Consider the following 22,292-nt stretch of genomic DNA (forward strand, 5'->3'; position numbering starts at 1 on the left):
ATCTTGGTGCAGCTGGTTATTCTTGCCTAAGTGTAGAACCTTCCAGGCTGAAAGGGACTAGTGGGACTTAGAAGAACAAAAAGGAAAATCCCTTCTGATGGGTTCCAGCGTCACTTGCTGCAATTTGGGGATTTCTTAAAACATGGAATTTTGTAAAGCACTTATCTAGATTAGGGAAGGTTTAAGAAGGCAGTCCTCATCTGACCACACCATCCATAGGCACCAACTCCCTACGGCTGAGGAGACCTCAGACCATCCCGCCCCCTGCAAAACTGGGATGGGGCTAAGCCCACCCACAGGGGCCAGATCTCGCTGTGGCGGGCCTCGCAGGTCCTTCCCAAGCCTGCGATGAGCCCCATTGGACTTTCCCATGCCTGCGGCAGGCTGCGAAAAGGCCCAATAGGGCTTGTTGCGGGCACAGAGGGGCACCTATGACACCACCTAAATCAACTGTACTTGAGCGCTGTACTTTTGGCTGTTCACAGAAGCAGCATGCAGGTATGAGAGATTACATCCTCTTTATTGCTCCTGCTTTGGGTGCTTTTGCTGGGCATGAACTCAGTGACCGTGCCGGGCAGCAAAAACCTTATCTACACCGCTAGGATTTGCTGAAACAAATTTGGAAATTGGGATGTAGAAAGGGGAGGTATGGGGAAGTCGGTGAAGTAAGGTTTAAGAAAAAAGGTTATGAAACTATACATGTTTGTTTGTGTGCTTGTTTGTTTGTGTTGTGTATTGTTTGTGTTTATAAAAACTGTGAAAAACCAATAAAAAAATTATATATATATATATATAAAAAAACCTTATCTACACCACTGATGTAAGTATCTAATTTTCCTTCTTTTAATAATTTCAATGGGGGGGCGGGGTTGACAATAAATTTTCCGCACTGGTGAATTCACCTGACCTTCCTACGCCACTGGCTACTGGCAGGCTGAGTTTTGGGTGCCTGTAGCAGGTCACCATTGCATTACAACCATCGTGTCCTAGCTGAAAGGAGCCCTAGGGAACTACATTTCCCAGGCTCCCTGCTACTGCAGATGTTACTGTTCATGGGCAGTAGGTAGAGGCTCGAGAGAGAGCCGAAGCAAGACAAAGTCAGACATTGTTGCTGTTGCTCCATGCTGCTCCTGTCCCACCAGAAAAAAATGACATAGAAGTGCCTCCTCCTGCTGCCTTTTCTCACTGGAAGACACCTCTGTTGTCATAGTTAATGCAGAATCATGTCTGGTGAACCTGCTTTATACTATTGTTATGTTGTTGTTTGCAAACTGAAACGCCCACAAAACGGATTAAAGTATTTTACCGTATTTTTCGCTCTATAACACGCACCTGACCATAACACGCACATCGTTTTTAGAGGAGGAAAACAAGGGAAAAAATATTCTGAATGAAACAGTGGACGTATCATTTTTGTGCTTCATGCTGTGGCCACAGACATGTGATCTGATGGTGAATTTGGGGTGACCCAATGCAAAAATCCTGAGAATCCCTGTGGATCCATGCTTTGTAACCATGTTTTTGCACCAGTGCAGCCCCAGGCAACAGTGGGTGTGTGATTTTGGGGGCCAGGCTGTAGCTATGGACATGCTATGTGCTCTGATGGTGAATTTTGGCTGACCCAATGCAAAGATCCTGAGGATCCATGTGGATCCATGCTTTGTAACCACGTTTTTGCACCATTGCAGCCCCAGGCAACAGTGGGTGTGTGATTTTGGGGGGGCAGGCTGTAGCCATGGACATGCTGTGTGCTCTGATGGTGAATTTGGGGTGACCCAATGCAAAGATCCTGAGGATCCATGTGGATCCATGCTTTGTAACCACATTTTAAGTGGGGAGGGAAGGAAAAACACAGAAAGCTAAGAATGCAGGAGAGGGCTATAACGTGAGGAAAGGAAGGCAAAAGTTTCCCCCCACCCACCCACACAAGCCAGCCAGCGTGCTCTCTCTCTCTCTCTCGCTCTCTCTCCCTCTCCCTCCCCCTCCCACCTGCATGTTTTCCGGCTGCCTGATATATACGTATTTTTTTTAACTGCCTTGACAGAAGAAAGCATTTTAACTGCATTAAGAACTATTTAGCAGCGAAACCTAAGCTTTGCCATCCCTTAAGAGGTACAGACACTGTAATCTTCCAGATCGCATGAATTTACAGGCAAAACACTGTTTAAGGATTTCATCCTTTTAAATGGAAGAAAGCATATTTGAATGCTGTGTGTCTCCAAAAACAAAAAGCAGAAAGTCAAATCAGAATTTTAAACTGAACCTGTAATCTCTCTTCCCTTCACAAACATTGTTCCCTCCGGAGCATGGAGAGGAATTAGAGGGACGCTCTGCTTTCCTCTCTTCTTGCCTGGAGGGGAGGGGCTTTCCCTGCTCTTTGTTCCGTTTGAGCAAACACAGTAACGAAACAGAGCGGGTGGGCAGTAAGACCCTGAGGCAGAATGCAGGAAAGCAACCACTTCCTCTTTCAGGTTTCCCTTTCAGGTTTCCCTTCTCCCTGAAGCGCGGTTTGATTTTTGCCTGATTTTTCGGCTCCAGGGACCACACATTCGCTGCATAACACGCACAGACATTTCCCCTTCCTTTTTAGGAGAAAAAATCTGCGTGTTATAGAGCGAAAAATACGGTAATTTTTTTTAAAGAGAATTGCTAATGGAAACGATTCATTTTTATGACTAAGAAGATATTCAGCTAAGACAAGTTATTCAGAGACCTGAGTTTTTTCTTCCATTTGCTTCCATCTTTTATCAGCTTCCCTTCTGCCCTAGATGGAGCTCTAACTGGGTGGTTGAAGATATCCTTGTGGCATTCACTTTAGTCTCGCAACTGTGGGGTTTTTTATTTTTAATTTGAAAGACTCCCACTTCATATAGCTGCATCCTATGTGGTTCTAGCAACAGATGAGCTGAGGAAATTAACATGGAGGACAGGCCTCCTTTGTAGTTTTTGTATCGGAGCCACTGACCCTCATTTTTATGTGAGGACTACGGGAAGATTTCCACATAGCCTGTTCCTGCTACATAATTTTAAATTCTGAAAATCTATCCCCACAAGCATTTCTGAAGCTGGATCAGTTTATGAGTCCTGTTGCTATTAGGAGTCACTGGGACGGAACTTGAACTCTTCCAACTGTCAGCCTGTGGAACCCAAGATAAAAGCAAACAGTTGGCTGTCTCTCTTGGAAGTGGCAAAGATGGCTCAGCAAAACTGACACAGCCTCGGCAAAGAAGGCATGTGAGAACCTTCCCTGAAGCAAGGACAGTTGAAATTCTTTCCATTTTAGAGTTAGAGCAGCCATTATCTAAACAAGGGCGGGGGGTGGAGTAGCAGGGATTGTAAAGCCCCATATTTTTTGTTCTGTTTGCATGGAGAGCTTTCTGTGGATTTTTTTGAAAAAAAAACAGAGGGATTGGGCATCTTTAAATTTGTCATTTACTGGCCTTCTAATCAAATCATATAAAACTGGAAATGGGTGACCTCTCCAAAGTTTGTGCTGGTGATATGAACCCTACCATAAGCTTTGGGTCACCCCAAATCATACATTATCATCTTCAGGAGACTGCCTTCTACAAGACAGCATGCAGTTACAATTGGCCCAATGATTTTGTTTTGCTGGATTTTTCTTTTGCTGCATTCCATTGGGGAGTATTTCTGTATTTGCATGTATCTGACTCTCATTTGTAATGTTTTACCTGGATTTTTAGTAATGCTCTATTTAAGACAGAAAAACTACTTAGAGATTACTTTTAAAATGTGAAGTGGTATAGAAATGGTTTAAAGAAAGAAAGACATGTTTAATTTGGGCACAAGATAATGCCAAGTATGGCACCCCCATGCCAATAATAGGCAATGTAGCAATTCATTAATCTGCTGAAGAAAGTATTCACACTTTCTGTTTAATGATAATAATGATATAATTATTTACATTAGTTATATTATATTAATTATATTATATTATATTATATTATATTATATTATATTATATTATATTATATTATATTAATGATATAATTATAATTACAAGTTGCCAATATGGTGTAGTGGTTAGAATGCTTTATAATATTATTAACATTGTAGGAAGGACAAAGAGACTCTTTTGCATATATTGGGAGCATTAAATAGATCTTTGGTATTACTTTGGTTTTATCATTATGCTTGAGGCTTTCAAATGAGCTTTTTTCTTAATGTGAATACCCACATTTAGCTTTCTGTTGTTCTACCATATATCTCTGTTGAAAAAACAGGAGTAATGGGGGTATCTATGATTGAGTATTATTGTTTCCTGCTCATAAGAAATAATTTGATCCTGCACATACCAGTTGCTTATAGTCTGCATCTGGGATGGGAACTAAATCTTCTTTCTGCCATAGGTGAACCCAGGGTTTGGAACAGGAAGCAGGTTTCAGCTTGCAGTTTCCATAGCACCTAAGGGGACTCTTTGATGACCAAGCATGTTGCTCTTATCTGCATCCTTGTTGTCTTCCTTGGTCACTGTGCATATTATGTGACTACTGGGGGACCAGCTTTATATATAGCTTTGAATTAAATGCACATTTATATTATTTTTACAATTACAGATGGCGCTGTTGCAGCTTTATCTTGTGCTTGCAGCTGTTCTACAACTTTCATCAGGACTTAGCTACAATGTAAATGGTAAGTTGTGTTTTACTTTATTTCACCTTCCTATTCTTGCATATAGGTTGGTTGGTTGGTTAGTTGTGCACTGAACCCTGCAGCCATGCATTTGCATGTGCTGTGATTTGCAAAGGACTCCATAAAGATCAGAACTTTATTTTGTCCGAGTGATGTATCACTATAGGGCCCACCTTTAAAAGGGAAATGTGTGCACACAGTTTGGGGAACTGAATCCAATATTTATATATATATATATATATATATATATATATATATATATATATATATATATATATGCTTTCGTAGATTTTCACGGGTATAGGAATGCAGGTTTTGGTGTCTTCGGGTGTCTTCCCGTGTAAGAGTCGGGGTGTCTGTGCGACGTTTCGACGAGGTCTCACTCATCATCTTCAGGCTGGTGCTTTCGGCTTCTTGTTACTGGAACAGAGCAGAGTCTGGTGTTTGAGTTCCTATAAATACTGTTGAGGGGTGTGGTGTATAGCCTCCAACGTTCTGGGTAGAGAGGAAGTTCCTAGATTAGTGTGCCTTTTCTTCTTTTGTTCCTTAATTACTTGAGGGATATCTTGGGTGATTTCATGAGTGATATTCTGAATATCACTGGGTGGGTCATTAATTACTTGAGGGATATCTTGGGTGATTTCATGAGTGATATTCTGAATATCACTGGGTGGGTCATTAAGTGTAGATTAGATTGCTAAAGCTCTCGTGTCTTGACCTCTTGAGCTTGTGAAGAGTTTTTCTGAGAAGATGGCTGTGCTGCATTTAGTTGTGCTCTGGCTTGGCTTCGTGTATAGGGGCGAGCTATGGTTTTGTGCCTTGTGCCAGCCTCTCTTTTCCAACACATGAAAGAAACAGGACACGAAATTAATTTTGCAGATTCCAAATTGCTCTTTAACATGGAACATCACCACAAGAGAATAATCATGGAAGCCATCGAGATAGAGAAACACCCTCACAACATGAACAAGCGTGACGACACGTCCCGCCTGCCAGACATCTGGAAATTAGCCCTCCGCACAAAAACCGACACCAGAACCAGAGGCACATAGAACGCCGTCACCAATCAACCACACCAGACCCAAACCCAGACCCTCTCCACAGACATATTACAGACTCCATCCAGCAACCAAACTATAGTGGCACCTCCGGATGCTGCACCCCCCTGCAATCCCTACACAGATCTGGCTGGCACAAGGCACAAAACCATAGCTCGCCCCTATACACGAAGCCAAGCCAGAGCACAACTAAATGCAGCACAGCCATCTTCTCAGAAAAACTCTTCACAAGCTCAAGAGGTCAAGACACGAGAGCTTTAGCAATCTAATCTACACTTAATGACCCACCCAGTGATATTCAGAATATCACTCATGAAATCACCCAAGATATCCCTCAAGTAATTAATGACCCACCCAGTGATATTCAGAATATCACTCATGAAATCACCCAAGATATCCCTCAAGTAATTAAGGAACAAAAGAAGAAAAGACACACTAATCTAGGAACTTCCTCTCTACCCAGAACGTTGGAGGCTATACACCACACCCCTCAACAGTATTTATAGGAACTCAAACACCAGACTCTGCTCTGTTCCAGTAACAAGAAGCCGAAAGCACCAGCCTGAAGATGATGAGTGAGACCTCGTCGAAACGTCGCACAGACACCCCGACTCTTACACGGGAAGACACCCGAAGACACCAAAACCTGCATATATATATATATATATATATGCAGGTTTTGGTGTCTTCGGGTGTCTTCCCGTGTAAGAGTCGGGGTGTCTGTGCGACGTTTCGACGAGGTCTCACTCGTCATCTTCAGGCTGGTGCTTTCGGCTTCTTGTTACTGGAACAGAGCAGAATCTGGTGTTTGAGTTCCTATAAATACTGTTGAGGGGTGTGGTGTATAGCCTCCAACGTTCTGGGCAGAGAGGAAGTTCCTAGATTAGTGTGCCTTTTCTTCTTTTGTTCCTTAATTACTTGAGGGATATCTTGAGTGATTTCATGAGTGGTATTCTGAATACCACTGGGTGGGTCATTAAGTGTAGATTAGTTGCTAAAGCTTTCGTGTCTTGACCTCTTGAGCTTGTGAAGAGTTTTTCTGAGAAGATGGCTGTGCTGCATTTAGTTGTGCTCTGGCTTGGCTTCGTGTATAGGGGCGAGCTGTGGTTTTGTGCTTTGTGCCAGCCAGATCTGTGTAGGGATTGCAGGGGGGTGCAGCATCCGGAGGTGCCACTATAGTTTGGCTACTGGATGGAGTCTGTAATATGTCTGTGGAGAGGGTCTGGGTTTGGGTCTGGTGTGGTTGATTGGTGACGGCGTTCTGTGTGCCTCTGGTTCTGGTGTCGGTTTTTGTGGGGAGGGCTAATTTCCAGATGTCTGGCAGGCGGGACGTGTCGTCACGCTTGTTCATGTTGTGAGGGTGTTTCTCTATCTCGATGGCTTCCATGATTATTCTCTTGTGGTGATGTTCCATGTTAAAGAGCAATTTGGAATCTGCAAAATTAATTTCGTGTCCTGTTTCTTTCATGTGTTGGAAAAGAGAGGAAGTTTTTTCTTCTTTTTTGACGGCATTCTTGTGTTCTGCGATACGTGCATTTATTCGTCTGTTTGTTTGTCCAATGTACGTGGCTGGGCAGACTTTGCAGGGTATTTCATAGACCCCTTGGTTTTCCAGCTGGATTTTGTCTTTTGGGTTTCTGAGGATATTGGCTATTTTTTGGTTGGTGCAGAAGGCTGTTTTGATATTGTGTTTATGGAGGATTTTGCTGATTTTGTCTGTAGTGCCCTTGATATAAGGAAGGAGGGCCATGCCATTGTTTTCTTCTGTGTCTTGGTTTTTGGGGGGTGTTTCTTTTTGGATTAGCTTCGTAACCCTGTTTTTCTGGTATCCATTGGCGATTAACACATTTGAGAGATTCTGTAACTCAGTTGTCAAGTGGTCTTTGTCAGCCAGGCGTTTGGTTCTGGAGATGAGAGTTTTGGCTACGGAGTTTATTTGTGCAGGGTGGTGGTGTGATTGTGCATGTAAGTAGCGGTTGGTGTGTGTTTTTTTCCGGTAGATAGTGTGTCCTAGGGAGCCATCAGGTTTTTTGTAGATTAGGACGTCAAGAAAGGGGAGTTGGTTGTTGTCTTCTATTTCCATAGTGAATTGTATTTTGGGGTGTAGGCTGTTGAGATGTGTGAGGAAGCTATCTAGTTTTTCTTTCCCGTGTGGCCAAATTACAAAGGTGTCGTCAACATATCTGAGCCAAAGTTTGGGTTTGTGTTCTGACTTGTCTAAAGCATTGGTTTCAAAGTGTTCCATGTACAAATTTGCGATGACCGGTGAGAGGGGTGAACCCATAGGTGCTCCTTCTATCTGTTTGTATCTTTGTCCATTGTGGATGAAGTACGTGTTGGTTAGGCAGTGGTTGGTCAGGTCCAGGATGTATTTGGGGGGGTTGTATTTGTTTTGAATGGCTGTCAAGGCTTCATTAATGGGCACTTGAGTGAAGAGAGATACAACATCGAAGCTCACAAGTAGGTCATCGGGATGTAGGTATTGCTTCTTTATTGGCACAAAGCACAAAACCACAGCTCGCCCCTATACACGAAGCCAAGCCAGAGCACAACTAAATGCAGCACAGCCATCTTCTCAGAAAAACTCTTCACAAGCTCAAGAGGTCAAGACACGAAAGCTTTAGCAACTAATCTACACTTAATGACCCACCCAGTGGTATTCAGAATACCACTCATGAAATCACTCAAGATATCCCTCAAGTAATTAAGGAACAAAAGAAGAAAAGGCACACTAATCTAGGAACTTCCTCTCTGCCCAGAACGTTGGAGGCTATACACCACACCCCTCAACAGTATTTATAGGAACTCAAACACCAGATTCTGCTCTGTTCCAGTAACAAGAAGCCGAAAGCACCAGCCTGAAGATGACGAGTGAGACCTCGTCGAAACGTCGCACAGACACCCCGACTCTTACACGGGAAGACACCCGAAGACACCAAAACCTGCATTCCTGTACCCGTGAAAATCTACGAAAGCAAATATCTCACCTCTACGGGGAGGAAACCTTCCAGCTGACAAGAACCTACGAGAAACTAGAAATCCGAAGAGCCACCATCTTATGTGATCTCCTGTTCCTACGCAACTGCCGAGACAACAACTTAACTCCCACATGCTTCCAACTTAAATTCCACTCTAAAACCCCAGCTACCGAAAGGATCCTGAAACGAACTGAACTATCCCTAATCAGAAACGAAATACATAAGAAAAGATACCTACTAAACCAAACCAACAAAGATCTGCTCACTCTTCACCTCAAACTATGTAACAAAATCCACCCTGCACTCTGGGACAAATGCAAACAACTAGCCGTCTGGAGAGCTGAAACTGAGACCTCACATAAGACAGACAGACACACCAACAAACTCTACAAACTAGAGAAACGCCAGAAACCCAGCCACCCTCCACAACAACCCATGAAACAAACAGTACATAACATATCAGACAGGATCCTCACCCCAACTGAAACCAAAGTACTCTCCAAAGGTTTCAACTTTGCAGTCGCCCCGAGACGCATCCCCACGGAAAACATCATATGCGGAGTCGAAGCTAGCCTGACCAAAATCGACCCAGATGAAGCCAATAAAATCAGACTTGAAGTCACCAACATCCTCTGCTCCAGCAAACCACCCAGAAGCAATTTACACAAAGAAGAACAGAAAGCACTCACCAACCTGAGGAAAGACAACAACATAATCATTCTCCCAGCAGACAAAGGCAACGCCACTGTTGTGATGAACACATCGGACTACCAAGCAAAACTATCAAATCTACTCCAAGACCCTACCTACCAACCTATAAAAACAGATCCCACCACCTATCTGGAAAAAACCACCAAATCCAAAATAAAAGCCTCTCCTATCAGTGAAGAAATCCAGCTAAGAATCATCCCCAGAGAAAAATCATCCAGATGCCCCAAACTCTACGGTCTCCCCAAGATACACAAAGAAGGAACACCACTCAGACCAATAGTCAGCTCCATAGGCTCACCTCTACAAAATCTCGCTAAATTTCTCGCTAAGCAACTTCAGCCCTATGCAGAATCCATCGCTTCACACGTTACTAACTCCTTCCAGTTCATAGAAACAATAAAGAAGCAATACCTACATCCCGATGACCTACTTGTGAGCTTCGATGTTGTATCTCTCTTCACTCAAGTGCCCATTAATGAAGCCTTGACAGCCATTCAAAACAAATACAACCCCCCCCAAATACATCCTGGACCTGACCAACCACTGCCTAACCAACACGTACTTCATCCACAATGGACAAAGATACAAACAGATAGAAGGAGCACCTATGGGATCACCCCTCTCACCGGTCATCGCAAATTTGTACATGGAACACTTTGAAACCAATGCTTTAGACAAGTCAGAACACAAACCCAAACTTTGGCTCAGATATGTTGACGACACCTTTGTAATTTGGCCACACGGGAAAGAAAAACTAGATAGCTTCCTCACACATCTCAACAGCCTACACCCCAAAATACAATTCACTATGGAAATAGAAGACAACAACCAACTCCCCTTTCTTGACGTCCTAATCTACAAAAAACCTGATGGCTCCCTAGGACACACTATCTACCGGAAAAAAACACACACCAACCGCTACTTACATGCACAATCACACCACCACCCTGCACAAATAAACTCCGTAGCCAAAACTCTCATCTCCAGAACCAAACGCCTGGCTGACAAAGACCACTTGACAACTGAGTTACAGAATCTCTCAAATGTGTTAATCGCCAATGGATACCAGAAAAACAGGGTTACGAAGCTAATCCAAAAAGAAACACCCCCCAAAAACCAAGACACAGAAGAAAACAATGGCATGGCCCTCCTTCCTTATATCAAGGGCACTACAGACAAAATCAGCAAAATCCTCCATAAACACAATACCAAAACAGCCTTCTGCACCAACCAAAAAATAGCCAATATCCTCAGAAACCCAAAAGACAAAATCCAGCTGGAAAACCAAGGGGTCTATGAAATACCCTGCAAAGTCTGCCCAGCCACGTACATTGGACAAACAAACAGACGAATAAATGCACGTATCGCAGAACACAAGAATGCCGTCAAAAAAGAAGAAAAAACTTCCTCTCTTTTCCAACACATGAAAGAAACAGGACACGAAATTAATTTTGCAGATTCCAAATTGCTCTTTAACATGGAACATCACCACAAGAGAATAATCATGGAAGCCATCGAGATAGAGAAACACCCTCACAACATGAACAAGCGTGACGACACGTCCCGCCTGCCAGACATCTGGAAATTAGCCCTCCCCACAAAAACCGACACCAGAACCAGAGGCACACAGAACGCCGTCACCAATCAACCACACCAGACCCAAACCCAGACCCTCTCCACAGACATATTACAGACTCCATCCAGTAGCCAAACTATAGTGGCACCTCCGGATGCTGCACCCCCCTGCAATCCCTACACAGATCTGGCTGGCACAAAGCACAAAACCACAGCTCGCCCCTATACACGAAGCCAAGCCAGAGCACAACTAAATGCAGCACAGCCATCTTCTCAGAAAAACTCTTCACAAGCTCAAGAGGTCAAGACACGAAAGCTTTAGCAACTAATCTACACTTAATGACCCACCCAGTGGTATTCAGAATACCACTCATGAAATCACTCAAGATATCCCTCAAGTAATTAAGGAACAAAAGAAGAAAAGGCACACTAATCTAGGAACTTCCTCTCTGCCCAGAACGTTGGAGGCTATACACCACACCCCTCAACAGTATTTATAGGAACTCAAACACCAGATTCTGCTCTGTTCCAGTAACAAGAAGCCGAAAGCACCAGCCTGAAGATGACGAGTGAGACCTCGTCGAAACGTCGCACAGACACCCCGACTCTTACACGGGAAGACACCCGAAGACACCAAAACCTGCATTCCTGTACCCGTGAAAATCTACGAAAGCAAATATCTCACCTCTACGGGGAGGAAACCTTCCAGCTGACAAGAACCTACGAGAAACTAGAAATCCGAAGAGCCACCATCTTATGTGATCTCCTGTTCCTACGCAACTGCCGAGACAACAACTTAACTCCCACATGCTTCCAACTTAAATTCCACTCTAAAACCCCAGCTACCGAAAGGATCCTGAAACGAACTGAACTATCCCTAATCAGAAACGAAATACATAAGAAAAGATACCTACTAAACCAAACCAACAAAGATCTGCTCACTCTTCACCTCAAACTATGTAACAAAATCCACCCTGCACTCTGGGACAAATGCAAACAACTAGCCGTCTGGAGAGCTGAAACTGAGACCTCACATAAGACAGACAGACACACCAACAAACTCTACAAACTAGAGAAACGCCAGAAACCCAGCCACCCTCCACAACAACCCATGAAACAAACAGTACATAACATATCAGACAGGATCCTCACCCCAACTGAAACCAAAGTACTCTCCAAAGGTTTCAACTTTGCAGTCGCCCCGAGACGCATCCCCACGGAAAACATCATATGCGGAGTCGAAGCTAGCCTGACCAAAATCGACCCAGATGAAGCCAATAAAATCAGACTTGAAGTCACCAACATCCTCTGCTCCAGCAAACCACCCAGAAGCAATTTACACAAAGAAGAACAGAAAGCACTCACCAACCTGAGGAAAGACAACAACATAATCATTCTCCCAGCAGACAAAGGCAACGCCACTGTTGTGATGAACACATCGGACTACCAAGCAAAACTATCAAATCTACTCCAAGACCCTACCTACCAACCTATAAAAACAGATCCCACCACCTATCTGGAAAAAACCACCAAATCCAAAATAAAAGCCTCTCCTATCAGTGAAGAAATCCAGCTAAGAATCATCCCCAGAGAAAAATCATCCAGATGCCCCAAACTCTACGGTCTCCCCAAGATACACAAAGAAGGAACACCACTCAGACCAATAGTCAGCTCCATAGGCTCACCTCTACAAAATCTCGCTAAATTTCTCGCTAAGCAACTTCAGCCCTATGCAGAATCCATCGCTTCACACGTTACTAACTCCTTCCAGTTCATAGAAACAATAAAGAAGCAATACCTACATCCCGATGACCTACTTGTGAGCTTCGATGTTGTATCTCTCTTCACTCAAGTGCCCATTAATGAAGCCTTGACAGCCATTCAAAACAAATACAACCCCCCCAAATACATCCTGGACCTGACCAACCACTGCCTAACCAACACGTACTTCATCCACAATGGACAAAGATACAAACAGATAGAAGGAGCACCTATGGGATCACCCCTCTCACCGGTCATCGCAAATTTGTACATGGAACACTTTGAAACCAATGCTTTAGACAAGTCAGAACACAAACCCAAACTTTGGCTCAGATATGTTGACGACACCTTTGTAATTTGGCCACACGGGAAAGAAAAACTAGATAGCTTCCTCACACATCTCAACAGCCTACACCCCAAAATACAATTCACTATGGAAATAGAAGACAACAACCAACTCCCCTTTCTTGACGTCCTAATCTACAAAAAACCTGATGGCTCCCTAGGACACACTATCTACCGGAAAAAAACACACACCAACCGCTACTTACATGCACAATCACACCACCACCCTGCACAAATAAACTCCGTAGCCAAAACTCTCATCTCCAGAACCAAACGCCTGGCTGACAAAGACCACTTGACAACTGAGTTACAGAATCTCTCAAATGTGTTAATCGCCAATGGATACCAGAAAAACAGGGTTACGAAGCTAATCCAAAAAGAAACACCCCCCAAAAACCAAGACACAGAAGAAAACAATGGCATGGCCCTCCTTCCTTATATCAAGGGCACTACAGACAAAATCAGCAAAATCCTCCATAAACACAATACCAAAACAGCCTTCTGCACCAACCAAAAAATAGCCAATATCCTCAGAAACCCAAAAGACAAAATCCAGCTGGAAAACCAAGGGGTCTATGAAATACCCTGCAAAGTCTGCCCAGCCACGTACATTGGACAAACAAACAGACGAATAAATGCACGTATCGCAGAACACAAGAATGCCGTCAAAAAAGAAGAAAAAACTTCCTCTCTTTTCCAACACATGAAAGAAACAGGACACGAAATTAATTTTGCAGATTCCAAATTGCTCTTTAACATGGAACATCACCACAAGAGAATAATCATGGAAGCCATCGAGATAGAGAAACACCCTCACAACATGAACAAGCGTGACGACACGTCCCGCCTGCCAGACATCTGGAAATTAGCCCTCCCCACAAAAACCGACACCAGAACCAGAGGCACACAGAACGCCGTCACCAATCAACCACACCAGACCCAAACCCAGACCCTCTCCACAGACATATTACAGACTCCATCCAGTAGCCAAACTATAGTGGCACCTCCGGATGCTGCACCCCCCTGCAATCCCTACACAGATCTGGCTGGCACAAAGCACAAAACCACAGCTCGCCCCTATACACGAAGCCAAGCCAGAGCACAACTAAATGCAGCACAGCCATCTTCTCAGAAAAACTCTTCACAAGCTCAAGAGGTCAAGACACGAAAGCTTTAGCAACTAATCTACACTTAATGACCCACCCAGTGGTATTCAGAATACCACTCATGAAATCACTCAAGATATCCCTCAAGTAATTAAGGAACAAAAGAAGAAAAGGCACACTAATCTAGGAACTTCCTCTCTGCCCAGAACGTTGGAGGCTATACACCACACCCCTCAACAGTATTTATAGGAACTCAAACACCAGATTCTGCTCTGTTCCAGTAACAAGAAGCCGAAAGCACCAGCCTGAAGATGACGAGTGAGACCTCGTCGAAACGTCGCACAGACACCCCGACTCTTACACGGGAAGACACCCGAAGACACCAAAACCTGCATTCCTGTACCCGTGAAAATCTACGAAAGCAAATATCTCACCTCTACGGGGAGGAAACCTTCCAGCTGACAAGAACCTACGAGAAACTAGAAATCCGAAGAGCCACCATCTTATGTGATCTCCTGTTCCTACGCAACTGCCGAGACAACAACTTAACTCCCACATGCTTCCAACTTAAATTCCACTCTAAAACCCCAGCTACCGAAAGGATCCTGAAACGAACTGAACTATCCCTAATCAGAAACGAAATACATAAGAAAAGATACCTACTAAACCAAACCAACAAAGATCTGCTCACTCTTCACCTCAAACTATGTAACAAAATCCACCCTGCACTCTGGGACAAATGCAAACAACTAGCCGTCTGGAGAGCTGAAACTGAGACCTCACATAAGACAGACAGACACACCAACAAACTCTACAAACTAGAGAAACGCCAGAAACCCAGCCACCCTCCACAACAACCCATGAAACAAACAGTACATAACATATCAGACAGGATCCTCACCCCAACTGAAACCAAAGTACTCTCCAAAGGTTTCAACTTTGCAGTCGCCCCGAGACGCATCCCCACGGAAAACATCATATGCGGAGTCGAAGCTAGCCTGACCAAAATCGACCCAGATGAAGCCAATAAAATCAGACTTGAAGTCACCAACATCCTCTGCTCCAGCAAACCACCCAGAAGCAATTTACACAAAGAAGAACAGAAAGCACTCACCAACCTGAGGAAAGACAACAACATAATCATTCTCCCAGCAGACAAAGGCAACGCCACTGTTGTGATGAACACATCGGACTACCAAGCAAAACTATCAAATCTACTCCAAGACCCTACCTACCAACCTATAAAAACAGATCCCACCACCTATCTGGAAAAAACCACCAAATCCAAAATAAAAGCCTCTCCTATCAGTGAAGAAATCCAGCTAAGAATCATCCCCAGAGAAAAATCATCCAGATGCCCCAAACTCTACGGTCTCCCCAAGATACACAAAGAAGGAACACCACTCAGACCAATAGTCAGCTCCATAGGCTCACCTCTACAAAATCTCGCTAAATTTCTCGCTAAGCAACTTCAGCCCTATGCAGAATCCATCGCTTCACACGTTACTAACTCCTTCCAGTTCATAGAAACAATAAAGAAGCAATACCTACATCCCGATGACCTACTTGTGAGCTTCGATGTTGTATCTCTCTTCACTCAAGTGCCCATTAATGAAGCCTTGACAGCCATTCAAAACAAATACAACCCCCCCAAATACATCCTGGACCTGACCAACCACTGCCTAACCAACACGTACTTCATCCACAATGGACAAAGATACAAACAGATAGAAGGAGCACCTATGGGATCACCCCTCTCACCGGTCATCGCAAATTTGTACATGGAACACTTTGAAACCAATGCTTTAGACAAGTCAGAACACAAACCCAAACTTTGGCTCAGATATGTTGACGACACCTTTGTAATTTGGCCACACGGGAAAGAAAAACTAGATAGCTTCCTCACACATCTCAACAGCCTACACCCCAAAATACAATTCACTATGGAAATAGAAGACAACAACCAACTCCCCTTTCTTGACGTCCTAATCTACAAAAAACCTGATGGCTCCCTAGGACACACTATCTACCGGAAAAAAACACACACCAACCGCTACTTACATGCACAATCACACCACCACCCTGCACAAATAAACTCCGTAGCCAAAACTCTCATCTCCAGAACCAAACGCCTGGCTGACAAAGACCACTTGACAACTGAGTTACAGAATCTCTCAAATGTGTTAATCGCCAATGGATACCAGAAAAACAGGGTTACGAAGCTAATCCAAAAAGAAACACCCCCCAAAAACCAAGACACAGAAGAAAACAATGGCATGGCCCTCCTTCCTTATATCAAGGGCACTACAGACAAAATCAGCAAAATCCTCCATAAACACAATACCAAAACAGCCTTCTGCACCAACCAAAAAATAGCCAATATCCTCAGAAACCCAAAAGACAAAATCCAGCTGGAAAACCAAGGGGTCTATGAAATACCCTGCAAAGTCTGCCCAGCCACGTACATTGGACAAACAAACAGACGAATAAATGCACGTATCGCAGAACACAAGAATGCCGTCAAAAAAGAAGAAAAAACTTCCTCTCTTTTCCAACACATGAAAGAAACAGGACACGAAATTAATTTTGCAGATTCCAAATTGCTCTTTAACATGGAACATCACCACAAGAGAATAATCATGGAAGCCATCGAGATAGAGAAACACCCTCACAACATGAACAAGCGTGACGACACGTCCCGCCTGCCAGACATCTGGAAATTAGCCCTCCCCACAAAAACCGACACCAGAACCAGAGGCACACAGAACGCCGTCACCAATCAACCACACCAGACCCAAACCCAGACCCTCTCCACAGACATATTACAGACTCCATCCAGTAGCCAAACTATAGTGGCACCTCCGGATGCTGCACCCCCCTGCAATCCCTACACAGATCTGGCTGGCACAAAGCACAAAACCACAGCTCGCCCCTATACACGAAGCCAAGCCAGAGCACAACTAAATGCAGCACAGCCATCTTCTCAGAAAAACTCTTCACAAGCTCAAGAGGTCAAGACACGAAAGCTTTAGCAACTAATCTACACTTAATGACCCACCCAGTGGTATTCAGAATACCACTCATGAAATCACTCAAGATATCCCTCAAGTAATTAAGGAACAAAAGAAGAAAAGGCACACTAATCTAGGAACTTCCTCTCTGCCCAGAACGTTGGAGGCTATACACCACACCCCTCAACAGTATTTATAGGAACTCAAACACCAGATTCTGCTCTGTTCCAGTAACAAGAAGCCGAAAGCACCAGCCTGAAGATGACGAGTGAGACCTCGTCGAAACGTCGCACAGACACCCCGACTCTTACACGGGAAGACACCCGAAGACACCAAAACCTGCATTCCTGTACCCGTGAAAATCTACGAAAGCAAATATCTCACCTCTACGGGGAGGAAACCTTCCAGCTGACAAGAACCTACGAGAAACTAGAAATCCGAAGAGCCACCATCTTATGTGATCTCCTGTTCCTACGCAACTGCCGAGACAACAACTTAACTCCCACATGCTTCCAACTTAAATTCCACTCTAAAACCCCAGCTACCGAAAGGATCCTGAAACGAACTGAACTATCCCTAATCAGAAACGAAATACATAAGAAAAGATACCTACTAAACCAAACCAACAAAGATCTGCTCACTCTTCACCTCAAACTATGTAACAAAATCCACCCTGCACTCTGGGACAAATGCAAACAACTAGCCGTCTGGAGAGCTGAAACTGAGACCTCACATAAGACAGACAGACACACCAACAAACTCTACAAACTAGAGAAACGCCAGAAACCCAGCCACCCTCCACAACAACCCATGAAACAAACAGTACATAACATATCAGACAGGATCCTCACCCCAACTGAAACCAAAGTACTCTCCAAAGGTTTCAACTTTGCAGTCGCCCCGAGACGCATCCCCACGGAAAACATCATATGCGGAGTCGAAGCTAGCCTGACCAAAATCGACCCAGATGAAGCCAATAAAATCAGACTTGAAGTCACCAACATCCTCTGCTCCAGCAAACCACCCAGAAGCAATTTACACAAAGAAGAACAGAAAGCACTCACCAACCTGAGGAAAGACAACAACATAATCATTCTCCCAGCAGACAAAGGCAACGCCACTGTTGTGATGAACACATCGGACTACCAAGCAAAACTATCAAATCTACTCCAAGACCCTACCTACCAACCTATAAAAACAGATCCCACCACCTATCTGGAAAAAACCACCAAATCCAAAATAAAAGCCTCTCCTATCAGTGAAGAAATCCAGCTAAGAATCATCCCCAGAGAAAAATCATCCAGATGCCCCAAACTCTACGGTCTCCCCAAGATACACAAAGAAGGAACACCACTCAGACCAATAGTCAGCTCCATAGGCTCACCTCTACAAAATCTCGCTAAATTTCTCGCTAAGCAACTTCAGCCCTATGCAGAATCCATCGCTTCACACGTTACTAACTCCTTCCAGTTCATAGAAACAATAAAGAAGCAATACCTACATCCCGATGACCTACTTGTGAGCTTCGATGTTGTATCTCTCTTCACTCAAGTGCCCATTAATGAAGCCTTGACAGCCATTCAAAACAAATACAACCCCCCCAAATACATCCTGGACCTGACCAACCACTGCCTAACCAACACGTACTTCATCCACAATGGACAAAGATACAAACAGATAGAAGGAGCACCTATGGGATCACCCCTCTCACCGGTCATCGCAAATTTGTACATGGAACACTTTGAAACCAATGCTTTAGACAAGTCAGAACACAAACCCAAACTTTGGCTCAGATATGTTGACGACACCTTTGTAATTTGGCCACACGGGAAAGAAAAACTAGATAGCTTCCTCACACATCTCAACAGCCTACACCCCAAAATACAATTCACTATGGAAATAGAAGACAACAACCAACTCCCCTTTCTTGACGTCCTAATCTACAAAAAACCTGATGGCTCCCTAGGACACACTATCTACCGGAAAAAAACACACACCAACCGCTACTTACATGCACAATCACACCACCACCCTGCACAAATAAACTCCGTAGCCAAAACTCTCATCTCCAGAACCAAACGCCTGGCTGACAAAGACCACTTGACAACTGAGTTACAGAATCTCTCAAATGTGTTAATCGCCAATGGATACCAGAAAAACAGGGTTACGAAGCTAATCCAAAAAGAAACACCCCCCAAAAACCAAGACACAGAAGAAAACAATGGCATGGCCCTCCTTCCTTATATCAAGGGCACTACAGACAAAATCAGCAAAATCCTCCATAAACACAATATCAAAACAGCCTTCTGCACCAACCAAAAAATAGCCAATATCCTCAGAAACCCAAAAGACAAAATCCAGCTGGAAAACCAAGGGGTCTATGAAATACCCTGCAAAGTCTGCCCAGCCACGTACATTGGACAAACAAACAGACGAATAAATGCACGTATCGCAGAACACAAGAATGCCGTCAAAAAAGAAGAAAAAACTTCCTCTCTTTTCCAACACATGAAAGAAACAGGACACGAAATTAATTTTGCAGATTCCAAATTGCTCTTTAACATGGAACATCACCACAAGAGAATAATCATGGAAGCCATCGAGATAGAGAAACACCCTCACAACATGAACAAGCGTGACGACACGTCCCGCCTGCCAGACATCTGGAAATTAGCCCTCCCCACAAAAACCGACACCAGAACCAGAGGCACACAGAACGCCGTCACCAATCAACCACACCAGACCCAAACCCAGACCCTCTCCACAGACATATTACAGACTCCATCCAGTAGCCAAACTATAGTGGCACCTCCGGATGCTGCACCCCCCTGCAATCCCTACACAGATCTGGCTGGCACAAGGCACAAAACCACAGCTCGCCCCTATACACGAAGCCAAGCCAGAGCACAACTAAATGCAGCACAGCCATCTTCTCAGAAAAACTCTTCACAAGCTCAAGAGGTCAAGACACGAAAGCTTTAGCAACTAATCTACACTTAATGACCCACCCAGTGGTATTCAGAATATCACTCATGAAATCACCCAAGATATCCCTCAAGTAATTAAGGAACAAAAGAAGAAAAGGCACACTAATCTAGGAACTTCCTCTCTGCCCAGAACGTTGGAGGCTATACACCACACCCCTCAACAGTATTTATAGGAACTCAAACACCAGATTCTGCTCTGTTCCAGTAACAAGAAGCCGAAAGCACCAGCCTGAAGATGACGAGTGAGACCTCGTCGAAACGTCGCACAGACACCCCGACTCTTACACGGGAAGACACCCGAAGACACCAAAACCTGCATTCCTGTACCCGTGAAAATCTACGAAAGCAAATATATATATATATATCAAGTTCAAGAAGCTTCTTTAAAAAACCCACCATATTAGAGACCAAGAGATATTTGCTAATGATGTTGAATGTGTGTTGTCTAGGAGTCAAATGAGCCACAGTGAGAGCTTGGGAAGATACTGACTGAAGCACAAAGGTTAATTTGGTTGTCCAAACCCATGCGGTCTTGCCTTGGTTTAAAGATTGCCATAAATATATTATTTATTTTCTTATTGCCCACCCTAAACCCCATGTCTCCCAGTAAAAGTTCCTTCCTGAGACTGCTAATAATATCAAAGGTTGTTGATGTGATTATTACTACTGTATTTTTTTATTTATAACTCACAAAAGCCAATGCAATCTATTTCAGTCCCCAATTTCATTTTTGATTTGAGTTTCAGGATATTCTAGTTCTGTAATATCATCTTTGAATATATTAGTGTTCAATATATCTTTTTTCCTCACTCAGTGATGGCCAATTCGAGTTTTTCTTGCTACACAGGAGATGAGCGGAATATGTCATCTAAGGCAATTAAACTGTTTCTTTCAGATAAAAGTTTGGTAAGTTTCCAGCAATGTATTTCCAGTTGCAATAGAATGGGGAGTAGCTCAGCAAATAATGCATTTGTATTATGGCAGTGGGGAATAACCTGCCGATACACCATTCTTTGGCTCAGCAGAATTAGCTAATCAATTCTTTTAGCTATTTCCCTCCCCCCCTCCAAATTTAGGGAAAGGGAAGGGAAGGAGAAAGTAATTAAAATAAGGGCATGGTACTATTTTATAAATGAATACCAACAACAGTAAGAAAGAACTCATCGTCAGTTCATATTATGGATACCGATAACCATTGGTGCATAAATCATAGAAGTTCATTTAAGTTCTCCTAAAGTCCAGATAGATATCCACACAAAATTGATATCTAGATGACATACCATATTTTTTCGTCTATAAGACGCCCCTGTCTATTTTGGGGGCCTCAAAATTTAGAAGATAGGCGGGATTGAGCTTTTGGGGAGGATAATTTGGGGGGAATGCCAAAAATCGTTCACCTGCCAAAACGCAGCACACAACCAAGTGACGCAAACGGAAACCACCTATCAGCTCCCCGATTTCCACCAGAGGTCACCAATCATGCTCCCGCTTGCTGCGACAAGAGCAGCTGTCTATTAGCTGCCGCAGTGGGAATCAGGAGGGCTAACGGTGGCGATCAGGCAGCTGTGATGCAAGCGGTTGTGTGCTGTGTTCCGGCGGGTGAGCGATTTTTGGGATCCCCCCCCACACACACACACAATCAAGCAGCCAATGCCGAAAATTGCTCAGCTGCCACAATAAAGTGCAAGCCCGAGTTTTTAAGTGGTGATTGGCCACTTGATTGTTGGGGGGGGGGGAGGAGATGCCAAAAATGGCTCACCTGTCGGAACGAAGTGTGAGCCTGAGATTGTAAGTAGCAATTGTAAGTGACACGAGCGGTTGTGTGCTGCGTTCCGGCAGGTGAGCAATTTCCAGCATCCCACCCCCCAGCAATCAAGCGGCCAATCGCTTCTTGCAATCTTGGGCTTGCGCCAAAAAACCTTTCGCCCGTCCCTTCTCAGCACTACCTGTGTATAAGACAAGCCTAAATTTTGAACCTCATTTTTGGGTCAGAAAAGCTCATCTTGTACACAGAAAAATGTGGTTTGTTTAAATGGATTGTTAGCTCTCATCACTAACTTAATCGGAAGCGGTTAGACTCAGAAGCTTAGCTAAATGGAGTGAAATA

General features: G+C 43.9%; 1 protein-coding gene across 6 annotated transcripts in view; it reads left to right on the forward strand.

The window, feature by feature from the left end:
• Nucleotides 1–802: 802 nt before the first annotated feature.
• The window catches only part of LOC309537540 (cation channel sperm-associated auxiliary subunit beta-like), an 80,606-nt gene continuing 59,116 nt past the window's right edge, over nt 803–22,292 (forward strand). For 2 of the 6 annotated variants that reach the window (XM_082232419.1, XM_082232424.1), the window contains exons 1-3: nt 3,126–3,230; nt 4,578–4,653; nt 21,000–21,091. In XM_082232419.1, the coding sequence (XP_082088545.1) occupies nt 4,578–4,653; nt 21,000–21,091 (168 nt within the window). In that variant the 5' untranslated portion in view covers nt 3,126–3,230. Of the gene's footprint in view, nt 821–3,125; nt 3,235–4,577; nt 4,654–20,999; nt 21,092–21,673; nt 21,785–22,292 lie in introns of those variants that run through there. The other 4 variants (XM_082232422.1, XM_082232421.1, XM_082232427.1 and 1 more) reach the window with 4 other exon arrangements.

Source organism: Podarcis vaucheri (assembly GCF_965113315.1).
Source record: "Podarcis vaucheri genome assembly, chromosome: 1".
NCBI classification, from domain to species: domain Eukaryota; kingdom Metazoa; phylum Chordata; class Lepidosauria; order Squamata; family Lacertidae; genus Podarcis; species Podarcis vaucheri.